This window comes from Dermacentor variabilis, chromosome 5, assembly GCF_050947875.1.
Source record: "Dermacentor variabilis isolate Ectoservices chromosome 5, ASM5094787v1, whole genome shotgun sequence".
Lineage (NCBI taxonomy): Eukaryota > Metazoa > Arthropoda > Arachnida > Ixodida > Ixodidae > Dermacentor > Dermacentor variabilis.
In genome coordinates this window covers 123,579,105-123,603,045 of record NC_134572.1, presented here as the reverse complement: position 1 = coordinate 123,603,045, position 23,941 = coordinate 123,579,105, and the positions used below count along the sequence as shown (strand labels likewise).

The window sequence follows — 23,941 nt, the reverse complement described above, 5'->3', positions numbered from 1 at the left end:
TGATTTAAAGCCGACAATATTTCATTATGCTCGCTGAGCCACGATGACGTTCTGCTCTGCGTCCTATTACGCGGTACGACAAAACGCGTGCAGTCCATGAGAAATTAGCATAAGTTTACGCTGACTGCTTGGTGCATTACGAAAAAAAAAAAAATGGTGAGTGAATCTATTGAAATAAAAAGGAAGATTTGACATTCCAGGCTAGGGAAGTCACCACTTTCTTTGAAGGGAAACGTCCAACGTCTCCTTTCATCTTTTTTTTTTTTTCAGGTGCGTTAGACGGATCCGGCAGCTTCTTTCGCGGAGTTTCATACGATGTATCTCGTTGGCTCTGACATTTTCCGCGCTAAGATGCACGCCAAACAGCTAAATGCACCCTACTGTCGCGTCAACGCTCATTCTGTGTGTTTCGGTGCAGCGTGCCTGCATCGGCGCATACCGCAGATCGGCGTGCTCATCACTGCTGCAACGACTGCCGCGCCCGATTCCACTGCGATGCGCGCTTTTACAGCATTAAAAACGCATTCCGTTGGGTGTCCATCGACGCGATACTCTGACAACGCGTGCTTCTCGCAAATATACCAATGACGCAATTACGCTCCGCTACCGATCCACTTAACATGATTGGTGGAAGTGCGTCTGTATTGCAGCATTTCGCAATTACGAAGATGTCGAAGTCCAAACTGCAATCCACAAATTAACGGGAACGGTCGCTAAGCGAAGCAGGGAAGCGCAACTCTTCATGGAACAGTTAGCCTTTCGCTGACCGCTCTTCAAGTAGCCTCCAGTTTTCGTTCGCGAGGGCGCGCGAGAGACCCTTGTCGCGCTGTTTGCTTTGTCGCTCAAAGCAGTTCGTTTTCGACGCTTCGTTGGGAGACCGCTTTGATCACACCGCTATGCTGACCACCAATAAAAATGAAGAAATTGGCAGCGCGGGTTACGGCGTCGTATGAGACGTTGTGGTTTTGCTCGTGTTTATAAGCGTTTTCTGCCGTGTCCGTTTATAAACACTTTTACTTTGACGCTGGTTTCGTTTACATTAAAGTGGTAAAGTTTGAAGCGGTTCTGCGGTTCTGCGCAAAGCGTGATCTGTCGTAATTTTGCAGGGATGTGTTCGAAAATATTAGATGCATGTTTATGCGGTATCCTGAGAGAACGACGCTATTCACCGTGTTTAGATTCAGATGAATTAGGCAGCACGTCAGGAGCGATGCGCCGGCAGATTTTTAAGGTTCTTTTGGGGTAATTTGTGGCCAAATAAAAACCTTCATTTTATGCCTTTTTAGAGGCGCTATATATGTAAAACGCTTACAAAGTTTTTTCCCGCTCCCCTGGCAGAACCAAATGTGGCAGCCACTTTACATTTGAAGAGAACAGGAGCCGCGTTATGGATGACGCGGCAAGCTTGAAGGATGTAGTTTATTACAGCATTTGAAGACGTTTGCTCATTACTCGTTTTCTCCTTCTTTTTTTGTCCTCTACCACTCCTGAGTGAACTAAACAGGACACGTTGCTTATATTTCGTTGAAATAAGGAGCGTGTTGTGGTTGATGAAAGAAAAACAAAAGTTAAACTGCGTAGTTTATTCAAGGCTTTTGTTCCAGAGCATTAAAAGCGTATTTTATGAACTACGTCGGTGTTTCTATTGTCTCGAAAGAACTCAACGTGTAACAAAGTTGCCATTTTGAGGGGATAAGAAAAACCTTATGCGTGATGCGTGAGCAAAGTTTCAAGAGCGGCAATTCACCTTGCGAACGCATTTCCTCAAGCAAGTGCTCGAAAGCGTGATAAGTGCGTTTTAAGAACCGGCGCAGAATTTCGCTAGCTGTATTGGAAAAATCGTAAGAGTCACGTAGATAAGATTTGGTGAACATAGGGGAACATAATGGCTGATGTGCACGCGAACTTGAAGGCGTGTGGGCGATGTACGGCGTTTGCTAAAAATAATTACGAGTTCTCGAAAGCGTTATACGTGCGCGCACCGTATTAAAGTTTGTGGTTTAGTTACAGAGGTTACCGAACTGAAATTTTTAATGCAACCGTTTGAAAGAAACATGCAGCCCCGCTGGAAATTGGGCTGCGATTCTGCAATGTTGCCCAAGTGAGCCGCCTTTTTTATTAAAGTGGACCGAAACGGTGCGAGACAGGATCATTTTATTTATTTATTATAATTTTTTCCATTGTACATATTTTCATGAAGATCACTATGGGAAGGTTTGGGCGGCATACAATATAGGAAGTGCACTTCCCGTAGCGCAACTCTAAAAGAGGAGGATGAAATCTACTGCGTTCAGCTTTTAAAAGCATCCGCCTGTTTTAACGAATGATCCCCGCTCAAGGCCTTACGCTGTACGCCATTAACCAGCATCCCATATAAGATAGCCATATTTGTTAACTATAGCTGTGTTCACGCCTATATATTGTGGAGTCGAATCCATCCTGTCTTGAAGACACGCCTATTTGCTTCGGATAACAAATGGAGCTCTGGAATGGAGGACACCACGCGCAATCTTGCTCTTTGGAACAAAGTTTAGGCGCCTCAAAATGTCATCTGCACATTCTCAACCATTCCTTGAAGCGTCAATTGCCCACCGCGCATTTCTTAGAAAAATGCAACGTCGCTAAAGCCACTTGGGGGGTGGTGGGAGAGTGGCATAAAAAAGAAAAATGCTTACTCATTTCATACTATAGCTTGCCGATTGAGTTGGATGCGACTATCGCCGATGCTAGAGTACCGTATACAGACTGTCTCTCTGTTCTCGTTGCGACGCGCCCAGCGCATTTCTTTTGGTATTGCGGTAAGCTCGAGATCCTATGATATTGTAGGCAGCTGTGCGGATGACAATGTATCCGCTACCGCTCTTCCCGCATCACCCAGAGTTCACGTGACTATCAAGAAATGAAATCATTCGCCGCTCCACACTCGCATATATAGCTGCGTGTAAATCAGCCCTCCCGCCCGCTCACCCCCACCGCAAGGCTAAGGATCGCGTTAAGGACCCGCGCGCGTGCTGTACTGACATCAGCTACAACCTGCCTATGGGCTCCGGGCCGTTGGCCAGCCTTTGTCCGCAACCTGTTTCTTCTGTCCTCGCCCAACTTCCCTGGCATACCTACCGCACCCCTTGGCGAGCTGTGTCGGACGGCACTCATTAAGGCCACACTACCTGTCAAAAGTAAGGCTACGCCCACTTTATTGGACTTCATTAAACTTAACAAACCATATTTATTTATTCACAGTACCCTGAAAGGTCCTCATTTGAGGGTATCACATGAGGGAGGGGGGGGGGGGGCAGTACAAACATAAAAGTGACAAATGCGCATGTAACATGTTTCTCTCGCTTTATTCCGCTGGGAAATATCCGAATTAGAAAGAAAGAAAAGAAAGAAAAAGAAATGAACAAACGTACGTAACTGTTACGCTGTGTAGTGAACTCAATAGTCGACTTGCTGGCGTAGTGAAACTACACCGGCAAGTCCGCCATTGCCTCAGATGCCCAACGACTTCAAGTTCGACGACTTCAGCAGAGACCGAACGAAAGTGTGCAACTCTACCGGTACTGCCGTGATCTATCGCTTACCGCCGCGCCGATCTACCACCGGACGCCTTCATGGCGCCTACATCGACAACCAGAACGACGACGGGGACAACCCGCTCTTCATGAACAAGAAACCGAAAAAAAAAGGCTCCTTCGACGGTTCCTCCGCTCGTCTGCGCGCCGTCGTGCGATTTCAGTGTTTCGGTTCCAGCCTGGTGGGACGCCAGCATGCAGCAACTGCCGTCGCCACCGCAGCCAGCGCGTCGGGCTGTCGTTGAGCGACGACTAGAACGGCTACGATTCGCGCCGATTTTACCACCACCAACCGGAGAATTTTACACGAAAGAAGGGATTACAAGTTTGTCCAGGGCGATGAGACTCCGGAGAAATTTAGAAGACAACGAGACACCGCTGTCATCGTTGACAATTTCGAACGTTTGCTCGCGGGCGGCAGTGTGTTACGAACAGAAAGACAAGTGCGCGATAAACACGCGCACGGCGACGAAAAACGGGGTTCCATGAAAGTGGTGGCACCAGTCAACCGTAACCGACGGACGCTCAATCGCTTCGTTCCGTAGATTCTGAACTAGAGATTGAACCGGGGACATTTCCTAGAACCCCGTTTACCCTGCCCGCGCGCGTGGTTATCGCGCACTTCTGTTCAGAACGGTGATCGGCTTACGAATTATATGCCAACCATCGTCGCGCTTGAATTGCTTTCGAATTTCTACGGGTTGCCATTTCGTGTAGCCCTCGTCTGCCGCTCACGACCCACTTCTGCCATGCTTCCGCGTTGGTGTTGCCTGGTCCGTCGTGCTCGTCATGCGAGCATCGATCGCATCGGCAGTCACGGGATTTTGTCTAAGTCATTCTCGTCATCCTATCAAACATTGCTTCACTTTATGTTCTACTTCAAACCGAGTGCCAAAAGGCTGCAGCCTCGACAAGACTCAGTTTGAAATTCCTGCTTCCTCAGGCGACCGTTACCTTGGTAACGCTCTCGCAACTGATAACGACGTCTGCTCGCGATCGCCCCGACGTGAGCCACGACAGGCTTCGCGAAGCTGCTCGGCCCTAACTCTATTAGTGTCACTTAAGGTTACATCTGGGTGCAGTGCATTGCTACTACTTCGACTTCTCTGGATTATAGTTTCTTGGGCGCCGGTCTCAGAATCAAGAACACGGCTCCAACTCGGTGAGACTTAAAAGGACTTTTTTATGGACACGTTGGTGCGTGTTACTATGCGTTCTTTTCAAGGGTGCGAACAGCACACTTTACACAGAACGCGATATACACAGTTGCTTGTGTGTGTGTGTTTGTTTTCTTTACGTGCATGATGTCCGCTTGTCGCGGCGCTAAAAAAAACTAAAAGTAAGACTTACTCTTTGAAACATCTACTTACTGCTTGTTCCATATCAGTCGCAACTAAGCGTATATCCGAAGTTTATCTTCGTGTCGCCCAGCGTTGGCACCTGAATTTTAAATGCACGACGACAGCGCGTCGCCGTTATGCATGCGCGCGGTTGAGCCGGTCAGTGTGTTGGAGCTTTCTTTGTTGGTAAAGGAGCTCGATTGGTCAGGTGCCTCTTTTTGTCAGTGGCGCGTCGCAAGCTCGTTGAGATGGAAGGCCGAGGCACACGCACGGAGAGCCTGTCGATGCGTCGTTTCCATGTCCCTCGCAGCGTGACAAGGGGACACGCATACACACGAGTCCTGCAACCATGGCAGCGTTATCAAGACGCAGTGGCGCGCGCTGCGAACAGTCGCTCCCGCAAGCCGTGAGTCTGTGAGCGGCTGTAGTGGTTACGGATTCCACCAGTCAAAGATTTTTCGCGGAACTCATTTTGGCAGTGATAACGATGTTAAGCAGATACGGATGCGCTAGCCCCATTGCACGCCGAAGGTGTGTCCCATCTGCTTGTTGAATGATGAGCTTTAACGCCCCGTAACAACGCACCGACCAAAGGAGGCGCTACATAGAGGGGTCTTCGGCGTAATTTCGCCCGCCTGCGGTTTTTTAACGTAGTACATCTAAGTACACGAGCGTTTTTTTTTTTCATTCGTCCCGCCCCTTTCGGAATGCGGTCTATACGACCCGGGAATCTAAATCGTGACCACGCGCTCAGCGGCAGAACGCCATGCATATATACTGAGCCAGTATAGGGCGTGTGCCATGTGTTTGCTGCTTATGACTTGACACTTTACACCAGTAAAGAAAAACTGGGCTTATTAAAGTTCGCCGCGTTCAAAACTAAGACTGGCAGTCAGAAGAGATGCGACTAGGTCTCTGTGCCATTTGGTGTGCCTCGGAATTTGCACAGCTAGTAATCTAGCACTCTACCTATACTTCTCCAACGGGAAGCGCATGTTTATTATTCTGGACGAATTTAACGCGAAAACACTTCGCTCCCTTCCCTGTAACATGCATGTGTTGAATGCTGCAGAAAAAAAAAAAGACGGGGCATTGTCTTTGTGCTTTGATGAAATGTACTCGCAGTATGTCCCCATGCACGGCAAGGTACGTGACGCAGGCACTGACCTGGTTAGGCGCGTGGGCATGCACCCGGCTGTACACGGTGTACCGCTGGAGCACGCCCTTCGTCTTGGGTGGTGGAAGCCAGCTGATCAGGATGGCGTCTGGCGCCAGCACCAGTGCCTTGATATCCGCAGGTGCCTCGGGCACTGCATGGAACGGCGCCCCGTCAACGTGAATACATCACTTAACAACAACAACAACAACAACAACAACAACAACAACAACAACAACAACAACAACAACAACAACAACAACAACAACAACAACAACAACAACAACAACAACAACAACAACAACAACAACAACAACAACAACAACAACAACAACAACAACAACAACAACTGAATTCGCAGTGCAGAAGGCCTCTCCCATGTATCTACAACACCGATGCCATTCCTGCTAAATTTCGGAGGTGATGCTTCACAGAAAGCCCTCTGAAACTAAAAAGGAAAGTTACTCTAAACAGCGTCGCTCCTCCCTTCAACTATTATATTACTCTATAAAAGGCCACCTGTTACGTGTGATGCATATTACGTGACCAGCTCAGCTTCACTTTTTCTTCTCGATCTAAGCTAGGATCATGTATGTGCCTTCGAACTCAAATCCGCACTGCCGTGTGTCTAGTTTCTTGGTCTTGAATTGTGTGCCATGTAGAGAAAACTTACGCGTTTCAGTGACAAGGCAGATCAATCATCAATGGCATGATAAATTAGCTGTAAAAATAAACGCAGTGAAAAGTGGGTGGACACAATCATCGTGTATTGTTTAAACAAGGGGGAAAAACTTCTTTAGTGCGGAATTCGTACGACGGAAGGAAGAAAGCCTTTTCGTCTTCCCGTCATCAAACAGGTCAAAACGTCGTTTTAAAGTATCAATGGACCTTCATAAATGTGTCCATTAGAGTGTACTCATGTCAGCTAAGTCACGACCGTGAACATGTATCCGGCTAGCCTAAAATTGCCCTCCTATCGACATTTACGTCTCTTACGTCATTGCTATGTTCCATGTCTCGAAAAGTGCAAAGCACGACGAAGCCAATAATATCGGATCAATGTTTTGGAGATGTGTAATATACAGTAATAATGCTGACATTTGAATTTAGCTAAATCAGGTATTCTCTATCAACAGAACGAGTCACGACACTTTAAGCGGTCAGTTTCAGAAAATTGTTTTCAAAAGGCTGCTGTATATATAGAGTCAGATAATGTGTGTAAAGGTCGCACGCACGGAGCGTTATATGCAACGGGGACATACGCAGTTGCTCGTATGGCAAGCTATCTAGAAATTTCAATGGTAGTGGCATCGGAAATTTCGGGGGTTCAAAGTGGAATTCACCAAATATAGCGCGCAGCAGACTACACGAACTAATTCCTTCACTGCAACCTCCACTCGGACTTCACCAACGGGAGGCATCGCTTCCGTGTCGGCTATCGTTAGGAGTTGCCTTCACGGAGGTTTACACAACGCTGTTTAGAATGACCCACAGTGCCGCGTGCGATGACTGCGGCTGCGAAGAGAACATGGTGCCTTTATTGTGCCACTGTTCTCGATTGTAATCACAAACACTCTTCAACGAACTGCTATGACTTGACGATGGGCCGCTGTCCGTGCAGTTGCTACTTGAACATCGGTCATCGGCCCACAAGGAAGTGATCGCGCTTTTGTGTCCCATGAGGGCGACTGGCCGGCGTGTGTGAATGCCTTTTACTGCGTGGGGCCCTCTGCACGCATGCACGACTCAAGTCTGAAATGATGTTAGAGTAACAAAATATATCCTGCATGTGAAATTTACTAGCTATATAATTGTTCCCAACCCAGTTGCGACGGTGTTTCTATGGAAATGCGACGTAGCAACAAACGCGACTTGTTCAATTTGTTATGTACAGACACGCTTGCCAAAGTGCCTGTTATTCCGAAGGCTGCACGTCGCTGCGTGTTACAGGGCGTGACTTACATAACAGTGTGAACTAGGCGGATGAAGCGTGAGTTGTCTCGGCGAACCGGAGGGTTGGGTATGATTTTCTTTTCGCCCTTCGTAATTGACTCGGGAACGTGGCTCGGAAACTACTGCGCCGCCGTCATCGCTGAAATCAGTTGCTCCACTTGACGCACGATAAGAAGAATGGAAAATGAAGTTGAACGCGACCGTGAAGTTGAGCCCAATTTTGTTTTTCATCCATCGTAACGCTGCAGCCGCCAAACGCAAAGCCCGATTCTATTTAGTGCCGGCGCAGGCTACAGACAGTTGAGGGCGCGTGGTTGTCGGAATCCGCCATTTAAACACACACACACACACACACACACACACACACACACACACACACACACACACACACACACACACACACACACACACACACACACACACACACACACACACACACACACACACACACACACACACACACACACACACACACACATATATATATATATATATATATATATATATTGTTCAAAAGAGTACGTTAGTGCTTTCCACGGCATGATGGTGGCCGAGGTGACGCAGTCGCAATCTCACCGTCCTCCGGTGTGCTGCAGTGCACGGGCTCGCTGAATGCTCCCGTGCCCGCGCCAGTGCGGGCGGCCACGCGTACGCTGTAGTTGCGGAAGGGCTCCACGCCGCCCAGCACGGCCGACGTGGCGTCGGGGGGCACATCGCGCTCGGTCCAGGAGGGCACCTGGGACGACGCCGTCTCGACTTCTTCCGAGGCTGGCCCAGCGAACAGGGTAAGGAAGCAAAAAAGTAAGGAAACGCTAATACTGTACGCAGAGGCGCACGAACTTAGAAACCTTTAGATATTCTCCATTCCTCAGAAAACTCACGTGACACACAACGCACGTGAAACACACGCATCAACATCAACGCACGTCAAACACACTGTCGCAAGTTTTTTTTTTTTTCTTGGCAAACGCGCATTTTTGGGCTAATTGGTGACCATGCACTCAACATCTCTTTTCTACTGGCACTAAATTTGATCGTTGCTCGGCTTCTGAATATACTTCTCTCTTCAAATTGTACATGATTTTGTTCCCGCATGTTGTCGTGTTTCTGTCTTTGCGTGGTTCTTTATACCGTGTTCATGAGTGTTGCGTTTAGAGTTGTGCTCATAAGGGACCTCGTTTCTAGTTACCCGGGAACATCTGTATTATCAGGACCTTCAGAAGAACTGCTGTTACCGTTCATTATCTTTTTTATACAGGTGCCAGCATTTGAATGAACACAGCTAAAGCTTCTGTTTAGCCGTGGTATAGTGTAAGCATGCGAAACCACACGTTCTCCGCTCAGGCCACTTAGGAGTTAAGAGAACGCTGTGCTCTTACACGCTCGCGCATCAGGATGGTTAAAGAGGCGAAACCACTGAGTTGATATAACATACGAGTTATAACATGTTAATTAATACAAGAAAATAATACTTGATTAAATAACTGCACCTTGCCTGAACATTCTGCTAAAGACGTCTTTTGAGCAGAGAAATGCAGGAATGGTCTTTTCTGTGATGGAAAGCGGGTTAGCCTATGAAAAATGAAAACAGCGTGAACAACGAGATGACAAAGTCCTTCTAAAGTTATGTGCGAAGCTTGACACATGAAGCTATGCAAGAAGCTAGCACTGCCAGGAAGTGAGCCGTGAAGAACGCTTCATTGCACGTACGTTGCTGATGTCTATACAGTATGCCGCCGAGCTTTCTCACTGGCGCGCTTTGGTCTCCTAGAGGGTACAGTACTCACGGAATGAAACGCAACAGCCGGACTGCGTGGCCGCCGTCTTTTTTAACGCCGCCCATGGGTATACCCGTGGAAGCAAGAGAGAGAGAGAGAAAATGATAAATGAAAGGTAGGGAGGTTAACCAGGACTGAGCCCGGTTGGTTACCCTACACTGGGGAAAGGGAAAGGGGGACGGAAAGATCAAAAGAAGAGAAGTTCCACTGGAGATATCAGTCGGTGTTGCATTGTGGTATACCACGAGGACGAGAACGTTTTTGGTGGTTGCCGGTGAGCGGGTTCTGTGGCCGATCACAGACCCGACTGTCACAAATGTTGCGACTGACTGAATGTCGCGTTTCATTTCGTGAGAACTGTACATATACAGTTGCTTGTAAGCAGGGCCAATCTCGTCTGATCTCATTATCTTATCGCCCATTTTATTGCGGTTGTCCCGACTCTCGAAAATCAGACAAAAGAACTAACAGCAGAAGTGGCCTCTGACTCGTGCAGACAAGCGTAATGTTCTCACCATAAAAGCTATGGTCGATCAGCTTGTAGAGGACGCGGTAACCCTTGTGAAGGCCGTCCAAACTTTTCTCGTGCAACAGTGCCCACGAGACGCGTAGGCTCGTCGCCGAACTGGCCGAGCAGTGGACACCCGACGGGGCCACCTGAGGCACTGAGGGTTAGAGGAAACAGTGAAGAATATACACAGTCAAATTCATGTTGACAGAGCCTCGCCTTTTCACAAGCGGTTAGAAAGGGATGTCGGCTTCAATGATCAACAGATGTTAACCTTGCCGACGGCTAGACATTTACTTCATACGCTGGGTGAAAAATTCATGAAACATTGGCCGTGCACACACGAACACGCGACTAACAAACAAGCTAACAAACTTGCTTACCGACCAGCTAAGTAGCAAACATAACTAGCAAGCGCCGAAAGATAACGTTGTAGACTGAAAATCACGCTCTCAGGAACGTGAACACTGTAGGGCGCGTGGTTTGCGAATTTGGGACAACGTAAGAAATGGGAAGTTTGCTGAGCGGGGGCTGATGGGTCAGTTTCTTTAAATTTTGTTTCACCAGGAAATCGTCGCCGGTGGCTGAAAGAAATAAATCAAGTGCAGTATGATTAGGTAAACGCATCATTATGTTTCAGAACAGAGAAGGATAGACCTTGTTTGGATCGGACTGCTGGTACGATCTGTTGGGAACTCGGCGCTGACGCCCGTGGTTGTACCTGGGTCGCAAGCCCCAAGGGTAGCGTTGGCCTGGCGGCCTGGGGTACAACTGGAAGCATCCGAAGGTCCCGGCAAAGCATGAGTCGACTGGTAACAACGAAACAACTTGTTTATTTTAACATCGCAAAGAGTTGGCGGTCAGGTTTGACCGTAGTAGAGAGACGGGAGAGCACTTCACTCAACAGAAGAAATCGGAGCCCTCCTTTTGGCGTCCGGGGGCAGCTGTTTTTATACTCTCGCAGTTGAGGGCAAGAAGGAACCCCTCAAAAGACGAGCACGTGAATGTACAATGGGCTAATGGTGACGCACACTGTCGTAGCGATGCCGTAGCACCATGTCGAGCACGATCTCGTAGCACCCTGTCGTGGCGCTGCCGGTCGGACACAATGACTGTAATGAGAGGATGGTCCCTGCTTTGGCATCGCCTGTTTCGGGCACAATGACTGGAACGAGATCCCTGCTTTGGCATCGCCTGTTTCGGGCACAATGACTGGAATGAGATCCCTGCTTTGGCATCGCCTGTTTCGGGCACAATGACTGGAATGCGAGGATGATCCCTAGGCGGTCGCATCGCCGCAGTCGCGCCTGGAAACACCTGGCGATGAGTGTTGCGGCGACGACGATCGGGCCAAAATGTCTGCCGCCCCGCCGCAGTCGCGCCGGCAAAACCACGTGTCGCAGGCGAAACGCAACAGACCGCCCCGCCGGGGGAAGGAGATCCCGATGGACAGGGGACTGCATCCGCTGTCCGGAGGGATGTCGCTCGATGATGCTCATAACCGAAGTCGGGCGTCCCTCGACGTTTCTTGAGCGCAGCGCACAGAGAAGGCCTCGTTCTCTTGTTCAGGTTCGCACGGGACACTGCAAAGTGACTTCGGGAGAGTTCACATTTTTGTTCTCGTTCCCGGCAAGCGTTAGAACTACGCTGAAACTCAACCGCTCAGTCAGCAAGCACGGCACAACCCTCACTAAGCCCTGCCAGGCTCTTTCCCCTTTTTATACCACTGCCTAGTTCCTTACAGTAGTCTAGCATCACTCAGAACGCGTCCACAAATTGAAAAATTGCACTAGAAAGCATATCATCACTTTGAAACACTAAACAAAAGCAATATGTTAAAAAAAAAAATCCTGCCTCAGGAAGAAAACATCAGTAACAAACAATTTTGAGGCTGATTCCTACGTTAGGGGCTTCGACTTAAGCCATCGGCGTTACCGTTGAGACTCCCCTTTTTGTAACGCACCTCAAAGGAATATTGTTGTAAAGCGAGGCTCCAGCGCAGGAGGCGGCCATTTTTGGGAGAGATGGTCTGCAGCCATTGGAGAGGGCAGTGATCCGTCTCAATGATAAACCTCGAGCCGGCTAGATAGCATGACAATTTATGAACGGCCCACACGAGACATGCACACTCTTTCTCGGTGGCGCTATACGCCTGCTCACGACTGGTCAGCTTACGACTAGCATACAGGACGGGGTGTTCTACTTCTCCATTTTCCCGTTGGCACAGTACAACGCCCATGCCTCGCTCACTAGCATCGCACTGAACAATGAACCCTTTTGTATAGTCTGGCGATCGTAGCACAGGCTGGCTTGTTAGGGCACTCTTTAGGGCGCTAAAAGCTCTTTCCTTGGTCTCGTCCCAGACGACTGTTTGAGGCTCTGTCTTTCTTAGAGCATCCGTCAGGGGAGCCGCGATATCAGAGTACCTAGGGATGTACCTCTGATAGTAGCCGGCGACACCCAAGAACGACCGAATATCGGTCTTGGTGCGCGGTTGCGGAAAGTCTCGCACAGCGGCCACTTTTATTTCAGAGGGGCGGCGACGACCCTGACCAATCACGTGACCGAGGTAGACAACCTCGGCCTGTGCTAACTGGCACTTAGGAGCCTTGACTGTCAAGCCCGCTTCGCGCAGGCGGGTTAGCACTGCCCGCAAGTGTGTCATATGCTCAGACCAGGATGCGGAGAATATCGCTACGTCGTCTAGATACGGTAAAGCGAATTCTTGCTGTCCCCGCAACACTTTATCCATGAGACTTGAAAAACAGTATGGCGCGTTCTTCAAACCAAAACTCAACACTTTAGGACGGAATGTTCCCATTGGTGAAATGAACGCCGCATACCTACTAGCCTCTTCTGTAAGTGGAACCTGCCAATAACCCCTGACAAGATCTAGGGTGGAAATAAACTGAGCGCTACTAACTTTCTCAAGGCGCTCCTCGATGTTAGGGATCGGATAAATTTGATCCTTAGTGATGGAATTAAGCCTGCGGTAGTCGACGCAAGGACGAGGTTCCTTGCCCGGTACCTCAACTAAAATCAAAGGGGAGGTATAATCACTCTCACCTGCCTCAATAACACCGAGCTGTAGCATTTTCTTTACCTCAGCCTCCATAATATCGCTCTGGCGGGGTGACACCCGATACGCCTTGGATCGTACTGGCTCTGTGGAGGTAAGTTCTATATCATGAGTAAGTACAGAAGTCCTACCAGGCCTCTCAGAGAACAGACCTTGAAACTCTTGTAATAGCTGGTGTAGTTCGGTTTTCTGCTCGGGCGACAGCGGTGCTTTACTGATAAGGTCACTAATGACTTGACCGGTGTCTTCCCTGTTCGTCACTGAGCCTAGTCCCGGAAGCTCGACTGGAAGCTCTTCAGGAACGTTTATCATCATGCACACCACTGCTTCCCGTTGTCTATAAGGTTTGAGCAGATTACAGTGGTAAACTTGCTGTGCTTTCCGCTTTCCTGGCAGACTTACCACGTAGTTAACGTCCGACAGTTTCTGAACAATTCGTGCTGGGCCCTCCCACTGCACGTCTAGTTTGTTGTTTAGCGATGTGCGCAATATCATGACCTCATCGCCAACCTCAAAACGACGGGCCCTGGCTGTCCGATCATAATAAACCTTGGCCCTCTGCTGGGCCTTTGTCATTGCTTCACCTGACAACTCCTGTGCCCTTCTTAAGCGTTCGAGGAGCTTAAGTACGTACTCCACCACGACTGGGTCGTCGCCCCTACCTTCCCATGATTCTCGAAGCATGCGAAGCGGAGATCGAAGCGAGCGACCGTACACCAGTTCAGCTGGCGAAAACCCCGTAGCCGCATGCGGCGCGGTCCTTAAAGCAAACATCACCCCAGGCAGACACAGCTCCCAGTCAGTTCGATGTTCAAAACACAACGCTCTCAACACGCGCTTCATGACGGAGTGGAGCTTCTCAACGGAATTCGACTGTGGGTGGTACACTGAGCTGTGTAACAGCTTTACCCCACACCTTTCGAGAAAAGTTGTCGTCAAAGCGCTAGTAAACACTGTGCCCTGATCTGATTGAATTTCTGCAGGAAAACCAACTCGCGCAAATATGGACAGTAGTGCATTAACTATCTCAACTGAGCTGAGTTCTTTAAGCGGCACTGCTTCAGGGAACTTTGTCGCTGGGCAGATCACAGTCAAAATGTGTCTGTACCCCGTGGCTGTTACCGGCAGAGGTCCCACTGTATCAATAACGAGCCGTCTAAAAGGCTCCGTTATGATAGGTACCAATTTCAACGGCGCCCTTGATTTGTCCCCTGGTTTGCCCACCCGCTGACAAGTGTCACATGTCCTCACGAAATGGTCTGCGTCCCGAAAACACCCTGGCCAATAGTACTCTTGCAAGAGACGGTCCTTAGTTTTCTTAACTCCTAGGTGTCCGGACCACGAACCCCCATGTGACAAGCGCAACAGATCCTGACGATAGCATTGAGGCACGACCAGCTGATCGAACTCCACTCCTCTGCGGTCTAGATACTTCCGGTACAGGACTCCACCCCTTTCCACAAAACGCGCAGTTTTCCTGGCGATACCTTCTTTGACATTGCAGCGCACGTTTTCCAGGCTGCCATCCTTTTTTTGCTCGGCTATCAAAGCCGACCGGCTGACTTTTAGCAACCTATCAAGTCCGTCTGACGTAGGCGCGATGAGCAAATCAGTAGATAGCTCTTCTAACTTTCCCGTGTCGGGCATTTCCTCTCCAGTATCTGGCGCCTTTAACGTTACAGACTCAAGTTTATTCAGTTCGGGCGTGCTCGGAATATCAGCTTGCTGCGCCTCTGACCCTTTTTCGTTGTTTGATAACGTCGGCCCCGCAACTACCGCCTTTGCAGCGAGCTCCCGAACCTTCGATCTGGTTAAGGCCTGAACACTAGCTTCACCAAACAAAAGCCCCTTCTCGCGCAGGAGGTGATCGGACCTGTTTGAAAATAGGTACGGGTACTGGGGTGGCAGCATAGATGACACTGCCGCCTCTGTCTCAAGCGCTCCGAAAGGTCCTTCAATAAGCACTTTTGCTACCGGCAGACACACGCTATGAGCTTCCACGGCTTGCTTGATCCATGCGCACTCGCCCGTGAACATATGGGGTTCTACGTAAGACGGGTGAACTACATCCATCGTAGCTGCGGAATCGCGAAGCACTCGGCACTCTTTCCCGTTTACGAGGAGGTCTCGCATGTAAGGCTCGAGAAGCTTCATGTTCTCGTCAGTGCTGCCTATTGAAAAAAACACAACTTTTGGTGTTGTTTCCGGACACTGCGCCGAAAAGTGACCCGGCTTCTGGCACGTATAACACAAGCGCGCTCGCCTCATCTCGAACCGCTTTCTGCGTTTGGCTGCCGCCGTCTCTTTACGTTTGGTCGGACTGCTTTCACTCGCATCCTCACTACGCGTGTCCCCCTTTAATCTCATGGGCGTGAATTTCGGCCTCTCAAACCTCGAGCCAAATTCACCCTTTTGACCGTCCTTAGCTCCGCGAGCTCGACGCGTCACAAACTCCTCGGCTAGCTCAGCGGCTCTAGCCACCGTACTCACGTCTGGCCTATCCAAGACCCAGTATCGCACGTTCTCCGGTAACCGACTATAAAACTGTTCTAGCCCGAAACACTGCAGAACTTTATCGTGGTCACCAAACGCTTTCTCTTCTTTGAGCCACTCCTGCATGTTCGACATAAGCCTATACGCAAACTCTGTATATGACTCACTTCTGCCTTTCTCATTTTCCCGAAACTTCCGACGGAACGCCTCCGCAGACAGCCGGTACTTTTTTAGAAGACTCGATTTCACTGTGTCGAAATCCTCTGCCTCCTCTCTATCCAAGCGAGCGACTACGTCGGCCGCCTCGCCGGGTAACAAAGTGAGCAAGCGCTGTGGCCACGTTTCCCGAGAGAACCCCTGCTTCTCGCACGTTCGCTCAAAGTTAACCAGGAACAAACCAATGTCCTCTCCAAGCTTAAACGGCCGCATCAGGTCAGTCATTTTGAACAATACGCGTTCTCCTGCACCGTGTGCCTGACTTCCATTACGAGCGCGTTCCATCTCTACCTCAAGACGCTTCATTTCCAAAGCGTGTTGACGGTCACGCTCTTGTTGCTCTCGCTCTTTCTGTTCTTTAAGTTCGCGCTCCTGTTTCTCTTTTTGCTCTTTAAGTTCGCGCTCCTGTTTCTCTTTTTGCTCTTTAAGTTCGCGCTCCTGTCTTTTTGACCTCTCCTCAATAGTCTCAAGGCATTCCGACAGCTCGTCATCCTCAGCCTCTAACTCAAGAATAGCCTTTAGCAGTTCTGGTTTTCTGAGTTTGTCTGAGACATCCAGACCCAACTCTCTTGCAAGCTCCAACAATTTCGGTTTGCGCAACGACTTCAAATCCATGGCTGCTCTGAATGCTGCTTTCTCTACTGCTTACTATTGTCTTGCCGCAACTAACCCGGCAGCAACGACAACCACAATTACCAGCTCTGTTTCTAACACTAACAAAAGCCTGGCAAAGCTCAGAAGAAGAAAGTCCCGCACTCACCAAACCTCGCAGGCAGGAATTCCGCGCAGTCGTTCCGCTGCAGGCAACCAGTCGTCACACAGGGCTCGTTGCACTGCTCCCGGATCGTCGTTGAGCTGCTCAGCATACAGTCAACTGCATCTCTTCGCTGCTGGCCTCCGTTGTCGCGATCCCACCGCTGCCACCAGATGTTTGGATCGGACTGCTGGTACGATCTGTTGGGAACTCGGCGCTGACGCCCGTGGTTGTACCTGGGTCGCAAGCCTCAAGGGTAGCGTTGGCCTGGCGGCCTGGGGTACAACTGGAAGCATCCGAAGGTCCCGGCAAAGCATGAGTCGACTGGTAACAACGAAACAACTTGTTTATTTTAACATCGCAAAGAGTTGGCGGTCAGGTTTGACCGTAGTAGAGAGACGGGAGAGCACTTCACTCAACAGAAGAAATCGGAGCCCTCCTTTTGGCGTCCGGGGGCAGCTGTTTTTATACTCTCGCAGTTGAGGGCAAGAAGGAACCCCTCAAAAGACGAGCACGTGAATGTACAATGGGCTAATGGTGACGCACACTGTCGTAGCGATGCCGTAGCACCATGTCGAGCACGATCTCGTAGCACCCTGTCGTGGCGCTGCCGGTCGGACACAATGACTGTAATGAGAGGATGGTCCCTGCTTTGGCATCGCCTGTTTCGGGCACAATGACTGGAACGAGATCCCTGCTTTGGCATCGCCTGTTTCGGGCACAATGACTGGAATGCGAGGATGATCCCTAGGCGGTCGCATCGCCGCAGTCGCGCCTGGAAACACCTGGCGATGAGTGTTGCGGCGACGACGATCGGGCCAAAATGTCTGCCGCCCCGCCGCAGTCGCGCCGGCAAAACCACGTGTCGCAGGCGAAACGCAACAACCTGTTTTTAAGCAACAAGCTTAGCAGTGTTCAGGCCGTGTATATTGCACGCGGTATCAGTATATTATAATCTTCCTCTGCTAGAATGCGCAAAGCAGGCGAAGTGACAATCAGTACTTCTCTGTGTCGAACCACTAATGTACGGAATAACTGAGTATCCTCCGCAGTGGCTCAGTGGCTACATACAGTGGCGTTCCGTTCCTGAGCACGAAGGTGCGGGTTCGACTCCCGGCTTAGGGGACTGCACTCCGATTGCCACGGAAAGCAAAAAAAGAATAAAAAATTACCGTGGTTGAACGCGGTTAAACCAAGCTTGTCGAGCGATAGCACAGCTTTGCTTGCTTTGGGAACGCACGCAGGTGCCGCTCGGCGCGGCAGCAGCAGCGAGCGACTTGACCTTCGTGCTGTATCTCGCTTCAACGTAAACTAAGCGTCGAAAGCACAGCGCATACGAAGCTGCCAGCACGCGGCGCAGTTTTTACACATCGCAGATCGCTTTGATGATGCCTGCGCGACCGCGCAGTTGGTCCACATCGCAGATAGCTTTCAAGATATGTGCGCCCGCGGGGCGTACGCAGCTGTTTCCGGTGGTGGCAGGCTACGTCCTAGTTTGACCTTGACTGAGCTTGAAGGTCAGATTTACGGAACCAGACGTTTTCTGGATTTGTACGTGGAGTAGTATAGCTATCGCCCTAAAGAGGTTTCGTGTACCAAGCTTAATATGCAAGTTAAATAGTTCCAGGTGGTCAAAATGAATCAGGAGCCCTCCGCTGCGATGTCTCTTAAGGACACCACGTTCCTTCGTGGCGATGAACCGTATAAGTCAGCATACACTAAAATATACGCAACTGTTTCACGGATCGTAAATGAACACACAAAGCTTGACAACCATCTGGCGCCATGTAACAGTACAATTTCATTTCGATTTAATAAGGAGAGTAGGGTTGTAGTAGCTAATCTTGCATAAATAACACAAACGCTTTTTTTTTTGTCGTGAAATCGATTGCATACCACCGCTTCCAAAAGTGCTGAAATTATAATCGGTGTCCTAAATGAAAACGTTTCGTCATCTCCTATAAATTCCACGTTCTTTAATGTAAGGTCTTTTTTTTATCATCACTGCAGCCACAGTGAATAAGGACAATGATTAATTTGCCGTATAGTGTGGTTCGATCCGTTTGTCTGGTTAGCACTTATGCGCGAAGCTAGTCGCGTACTATAGTATTAGCATCCATACACGTCCCTCCAGAACCCTGGTGGTGTTTTTTGTTTTGCTTTCTACTTCTTGCGAGCCCTTGTGTGTAAGAACAAGACCTCAGCGCAACCGTCGTACTGCACTAAGTTGAGCCGCAGACAGAAATACCGCGGAAGGCGGCGCAGCGTGGTGGCGATGCAGAAACGGCCGCACGGTGTGCAGAAATCCACGGTATGTAGGAGTCAGCGCTTCCTCGGCTTTCCGCCTACCGTCCGCGTTATAAAAGACGACCACAGCAGTGCAGCGGTGCGCAGGGTTAGGCTAGGTGGCGTTTCGTGGCTCCTGAAGTGCGAGACGGTGCGGCAAGAAGAGGAGAGCAGATAGGAAGCGCTTGTGTTAAACGTTTGCCAGCGCCAGGAAAAGACACGGACAAAGAAAGCTACAGGACGAGCTCCGACATCCCGCTACTTTATTTTTTTTTTCCAGGAAAACGGTAATTGCAGCTGGTGCGATATAGACGCGCAGAAACGACGGAAGACGAGAAAGAAAAAGGCATCACTCGCAACTAACTTTATTTGCGGTATTGCAACGCAATATATTAGCCGTTCCGCACATTTACAAACCAAATCGATTCAAATGCTCGTCAAATTACAGCAGATAAGGGCATTCCAGGAACTTTCTAATCTAGTAAAGATTGAAAAAAAAATCATATTCGCCAGCACGCAGAAGCACGGACGTGTCACTGATACGCATGTCTATTTTCGTTTTAATGTAGTATGCTTCCATGAGCTCACGCGCCAGGGCATCCATACTCTTACCGAGAATGAAAACACCGGAAAGCTTCGGCTCACACATGCAGAAATCACAGTGCACAGGCACATGTGCGGAACGTTATTTCTTTATCGAAAGTTCGTGTTCTCTAACTCTATGGTTTAGGCACCGGTCTGTTTGGGCGATGTAGACCGTACCATAACTAAGCGCGACTTCGTTCACCACGCCAACCGAGCCGGCGAAATATGGCCTAGCGTGACTCTTCCCGCTTGGGGAGGGCCTCGGCGCTTTGTGAATGCGCGGGCACAGGCCAGCCAACTTGTGTGGCGCCAAAAAAAGCCATCGAAACCTTGTACATGTTAGCCACGCTCTTAAAGCTGTGCGCAGCCTCACGCACGTAAGGCACGACCATTGGTCTTTTGTCCATCGGCTACTTGTTTTTCCTCGATCCCTCCACTTTTTGAAGGCGGGTTTCAGAAAGCGCGAAAACGACAGAGCTAGAGTAGCCAGCTGAATGCATATAAAATGAATTATAGATGAGAAAGAAAGCGTGAAAAAAACAGACATTTTTCATGCTTCTACTATACAAAACCAGGACGTTGTTTGCGTTGTCTCCCTTTCCTATATGTCTTCAGGGAGGCCTAGAAAATTGCGAACCCAAATCGCTTAGCGTACGCAGAAGGCTACACTCTATTGCTGCTCCTTCGCGTTCGTTGCCGCTCCTTTCCGTTTGTTTTTTTTTTGCACACCCGCTGGTTTGCATTCCCTAACTTTCGGCCCTCGGTTCCCAAAACTCCCTATCTCGTCTCGCTGCGCTGTCTCGCGCTCCAGACGGCGCAGCCGAGCGCGCGCTCATACCGTCTTCGGCGGTGTAGACGATGACCTCGTCGGAGCGCGGTCCTGCGCCGACGGCGTTGTACGCCTGCACCAGGACGCTGTACTTGGTGAACTTGCGCAGGTTGCTGAGCGCGCATTCGCCGGCCGCCTCCGGGTCGTCGCCCTCCTCCGCCCTGCTCTCGACCGTCTTGTACAGGTGCAGGTCGCTGGAGTTGTGCAGCTTGTAGCCGACGTAGTAGCCCCTGATGCGGCCGTGACGAAGTTCGGGCACCGGGGGCTGCATGCAGGCGCGGTTCACTGTTCAGTTTTAAAGTGCATTCACTTGCACGTTACCTCGCAGTGTCTATTCGTACGGAGATATATATTTTTTTATTGTTCTGTGCAGTGGAAGTACGAAAAAAAAAGCGCCGAATGTGTATGATACCCTTCGATAAAGAGAAGCTGCTCTATGCGTAAGGTAATTTGAGAAATGATTCATGCTGCTGTAGAGGCACTACCGCGTTTATTCAGACGCTAGAAGGCTTCCTGTCAATAAAAAAACGAGCATTCATTATTGAACGAGAAATTACGAGCTATTAAACTACTTACACGCCTGTTTTAAATGAACATTTCAGTTTGTTTTCATGAAACAGCGGGGAATCACTAACATCGCAATGTCTGCAAAGTACTATACCGTTTTTAATTACGAGAGCGGGCAAGGATTAGCTAAAATATTCATGCCACAGTCTGGAATTTTCGCTTCGAACTCAGTAGCGTATTCCAGCGTGAATGTGGGACTAACAATAATTTACTAAAGATATGCCACAATGCGTGGCTGAGAGGGTTTTGAATATTCAACGCTTCAAAGTGCAATTTGTGACGAAAATTCAGTTTGCAGAAAACTAGCAAAAAATTTAGGAGTCTCGGCAGCACAAGTGTTGTGGCGTATGATGCGGTAAAATGTTTAAATAATAACAGTCGGAGTACCTGTTGTGGCGGGAAATTCATAATACGAGAACTTACAGTGCGTAAATCGGCCAAAAATTCAGTAAAAAAACAAAAAAAATAGGCAAACGCTCGTCTTTTTAGTCTTTTCTTTGCCACAGGCAATTACAAAAGCCAGAGGTTGTCGAGAGTCATACCTTCCAGGTGACCTTAAGGGACTGTGGACCTAACGTCTGGACGGAAACATGTGTTGGTGGACCCCCAGGCACTGTGATAGGAGAAAAAAAAAACACGTGAAGCACATGTACTATGATAAGTCTCCCAAAAATGCAAATGAAATAACTGAATGCTAATAAACACGCACTTGCTGAATGATTTTTTGTATTGCGTCTATCCATGGGGGAATTCCTACGCGACTATTTTGCTCGAGATAGCGAAACATCTTCAGCAATGCGTTCCTAATATTTCCAAGTCGAGTAAGCTGCCACACAACACATATATATTTATAAAATCTGGCGTTTTTATGCTATAGTTCTCTCGACAGCTTTGTACTCAAAACAATTATAGTGCTCCGTTGTTGTTGCCTCCTTTATATTATTGTTATAATATACATTCCGTGCTATCTCCAACTGGTCTGTTGTCGCAAACTTTTTGTGAGCTTTTCTTAATCACGCTAATACTAGCAAAACCACAGAGCCGCAAAGCGTTCAAGTCACGTAGAAACGCTGGCGTGACCACACGCAATGGCGTTTCATCTCCATTCAAAAACAATTTTTCAGACTGTGAAAGTCTTTTGTGGAGTTTCTATAGCCTTTAGTGAATCTACGTTAGAAAAGCTACTGAATTTCGATCAGTGAATTTGCGAGGGCAAGATGTGTGAAAGCTATATATATCGGTTTCTTTGCATAGGTGACCGACAAGAGCATGATGAATCTATTTGTTTGGTTGAAAATTTCTCGCCAGGTTCATGGAATCAGCGTCAGGGAAGGCTAAGTTAATCCACCCACTAAGTAGGTTGACTGAGCAGTGCAGGCTGGGTGAGATGCACATAAGCGACGTTGGATTCGATCGACAATGCCGCGAAACGGCTACCCGGAATCATACATTCCTCTCGCAAGTTATATTGTTTAGCCTCGGCGCCGCGTGCTGCTGCAACCTGGGCCTATCACAAATGAATCTGATATTCAAACGCAGTTACGTCCGACTTTGTCATCTGGGTGCATCTAACTCTGTCCGCTCGTGTCGCCTTTAGGCAAACTCGCCTAACTAACTTTTTTTTTTGTTATTCGCGCGACCAAGGAGCGCCAGCACAAATACGGTTTTACACGGCGCAGGCTGACTTCGCGTTCGGAAGGAAGCCAACTGACCACCATCTTAGCACTGAGCGACAGTAGAGACCAAGCTCATGTTTGTACATCACATGGCTAGACTTGGTGAGATGTCGCATTGGTTTGTCTCGTTAGCGCCTCCGGGTCGGCACGCATTTCTTAGTTTTCTGGGTCACTAGAGGGACGGCATGCGATTACTGGTCACTTTTGTCCACTGCTGTGGACAAAATTGTTTCTCCGCAAACCACCTATGAATATGTGCAAGTGTCACTGCTCTCCTTCACCGCTAATTGGCTAATTGAACACTGATACGAAGATGTTAGTTGGAATTAAAATGAGCAGGGTAATTGAAGTTACATTTCTTTGAGGCTCCGGTGCGGCGTATAGGAAACGTGAGAAGAAAACGGAGGAAGTCGGAGGGGGCCGGGGGGAGGAGGGAGGAAGGGTGGAGCGTTGGGCGCACCTTCTTCGTCGGTGGTGATCAGCAGGGGCGGCTCGGTGAACGGCCCAACGCCAAGAGCGTTGACCGCGGCCGCCCTCACGTGATAGGCGGTGGACGGCTGCAGGCTGCGCACGGTCCACGAGGTCTGGTCACGGCCCGCGCTCACGTTGCGGACCCGGGAACCCGCGTCCGCCGACCAGCTCGCTGCGCGCCAGAAAGTGGCATTTTTAAACTATTTCCACCACAACCGGTCAACCACCACAACCGGGGAGAACAACCACGTTTCACCACAACCACAACCACGTTTCACGAAAATCACCTCCCCCCCCCCCTCCCTGTTGACTTGCCAAATCCCCGATAAGGACCCTCCGTAAATCCCTTCGTTCACTCCTGAGCGGTAGGAACAGAGCAAAAACTGGCGCGCAAAAACCACACTCTGCGTGTCCGGTTTACGGCTTCTTTCTTTTTTTTTCTGTTGCTAATAACAAGATGTGAGAGTTCTATGCATCTAACTGTTTATGCAGCGAAATAATTAAACCTGGATGCATATACGGTTCTTTTTGTTAATTCCTTTAAGAAGGATATGTAACAGATGAGTAAATGTCACGTTGTTATTGTCATTATTATTTATTATTATTATTTGTTTTGAAAACAGAAGTATACTTGAGAGGAAAGGGAAAGCGAGGAGCAGGCTGGCAAATGCCACCGAA

General features: G+C 49.2%; 1 protein-coding gene across 1 annotated transcript in view; it reads right to left on the bottom strand.

Moving 5' to 3' along the window:
* The window catches only part of LOC142583637 (cell adhesion molecule Dscam1-like), a 215,639-nt gene that overhangs the window by 34,620 nt on the left and 157,078 nt on the right, over positions 1-23,941 (bottom strand). Inside the window, exons 18-23 of the mRNA XM_075694130.1 lie at positions 23,253-23,435; positions 21,659-21,729; positions 20,559-20,814; positions 10,269-10,464; positions 8,598-8,839; positions 6,080-6,222 (exon numbers count right to left, since the gene is read on the bottom strand). Of these exons, the coding sequence (XP_075550245.1) occupies positions 6,080-6,222; positions 8,598-8,839; positions 10,269-10,464; positions 20,559-20,814; positions 21,659-21,729; positions 23,253-23,435 (1,091 nt within the window). The remainder of the gene's footprint in view (positions 1-6,079; positions 6,223-8,597; positions 8,840-10,268; positions 10,465-20,558; positions 20,815-21,658; positions 21,730-23,252; positions 23,436-23,941) is intronic.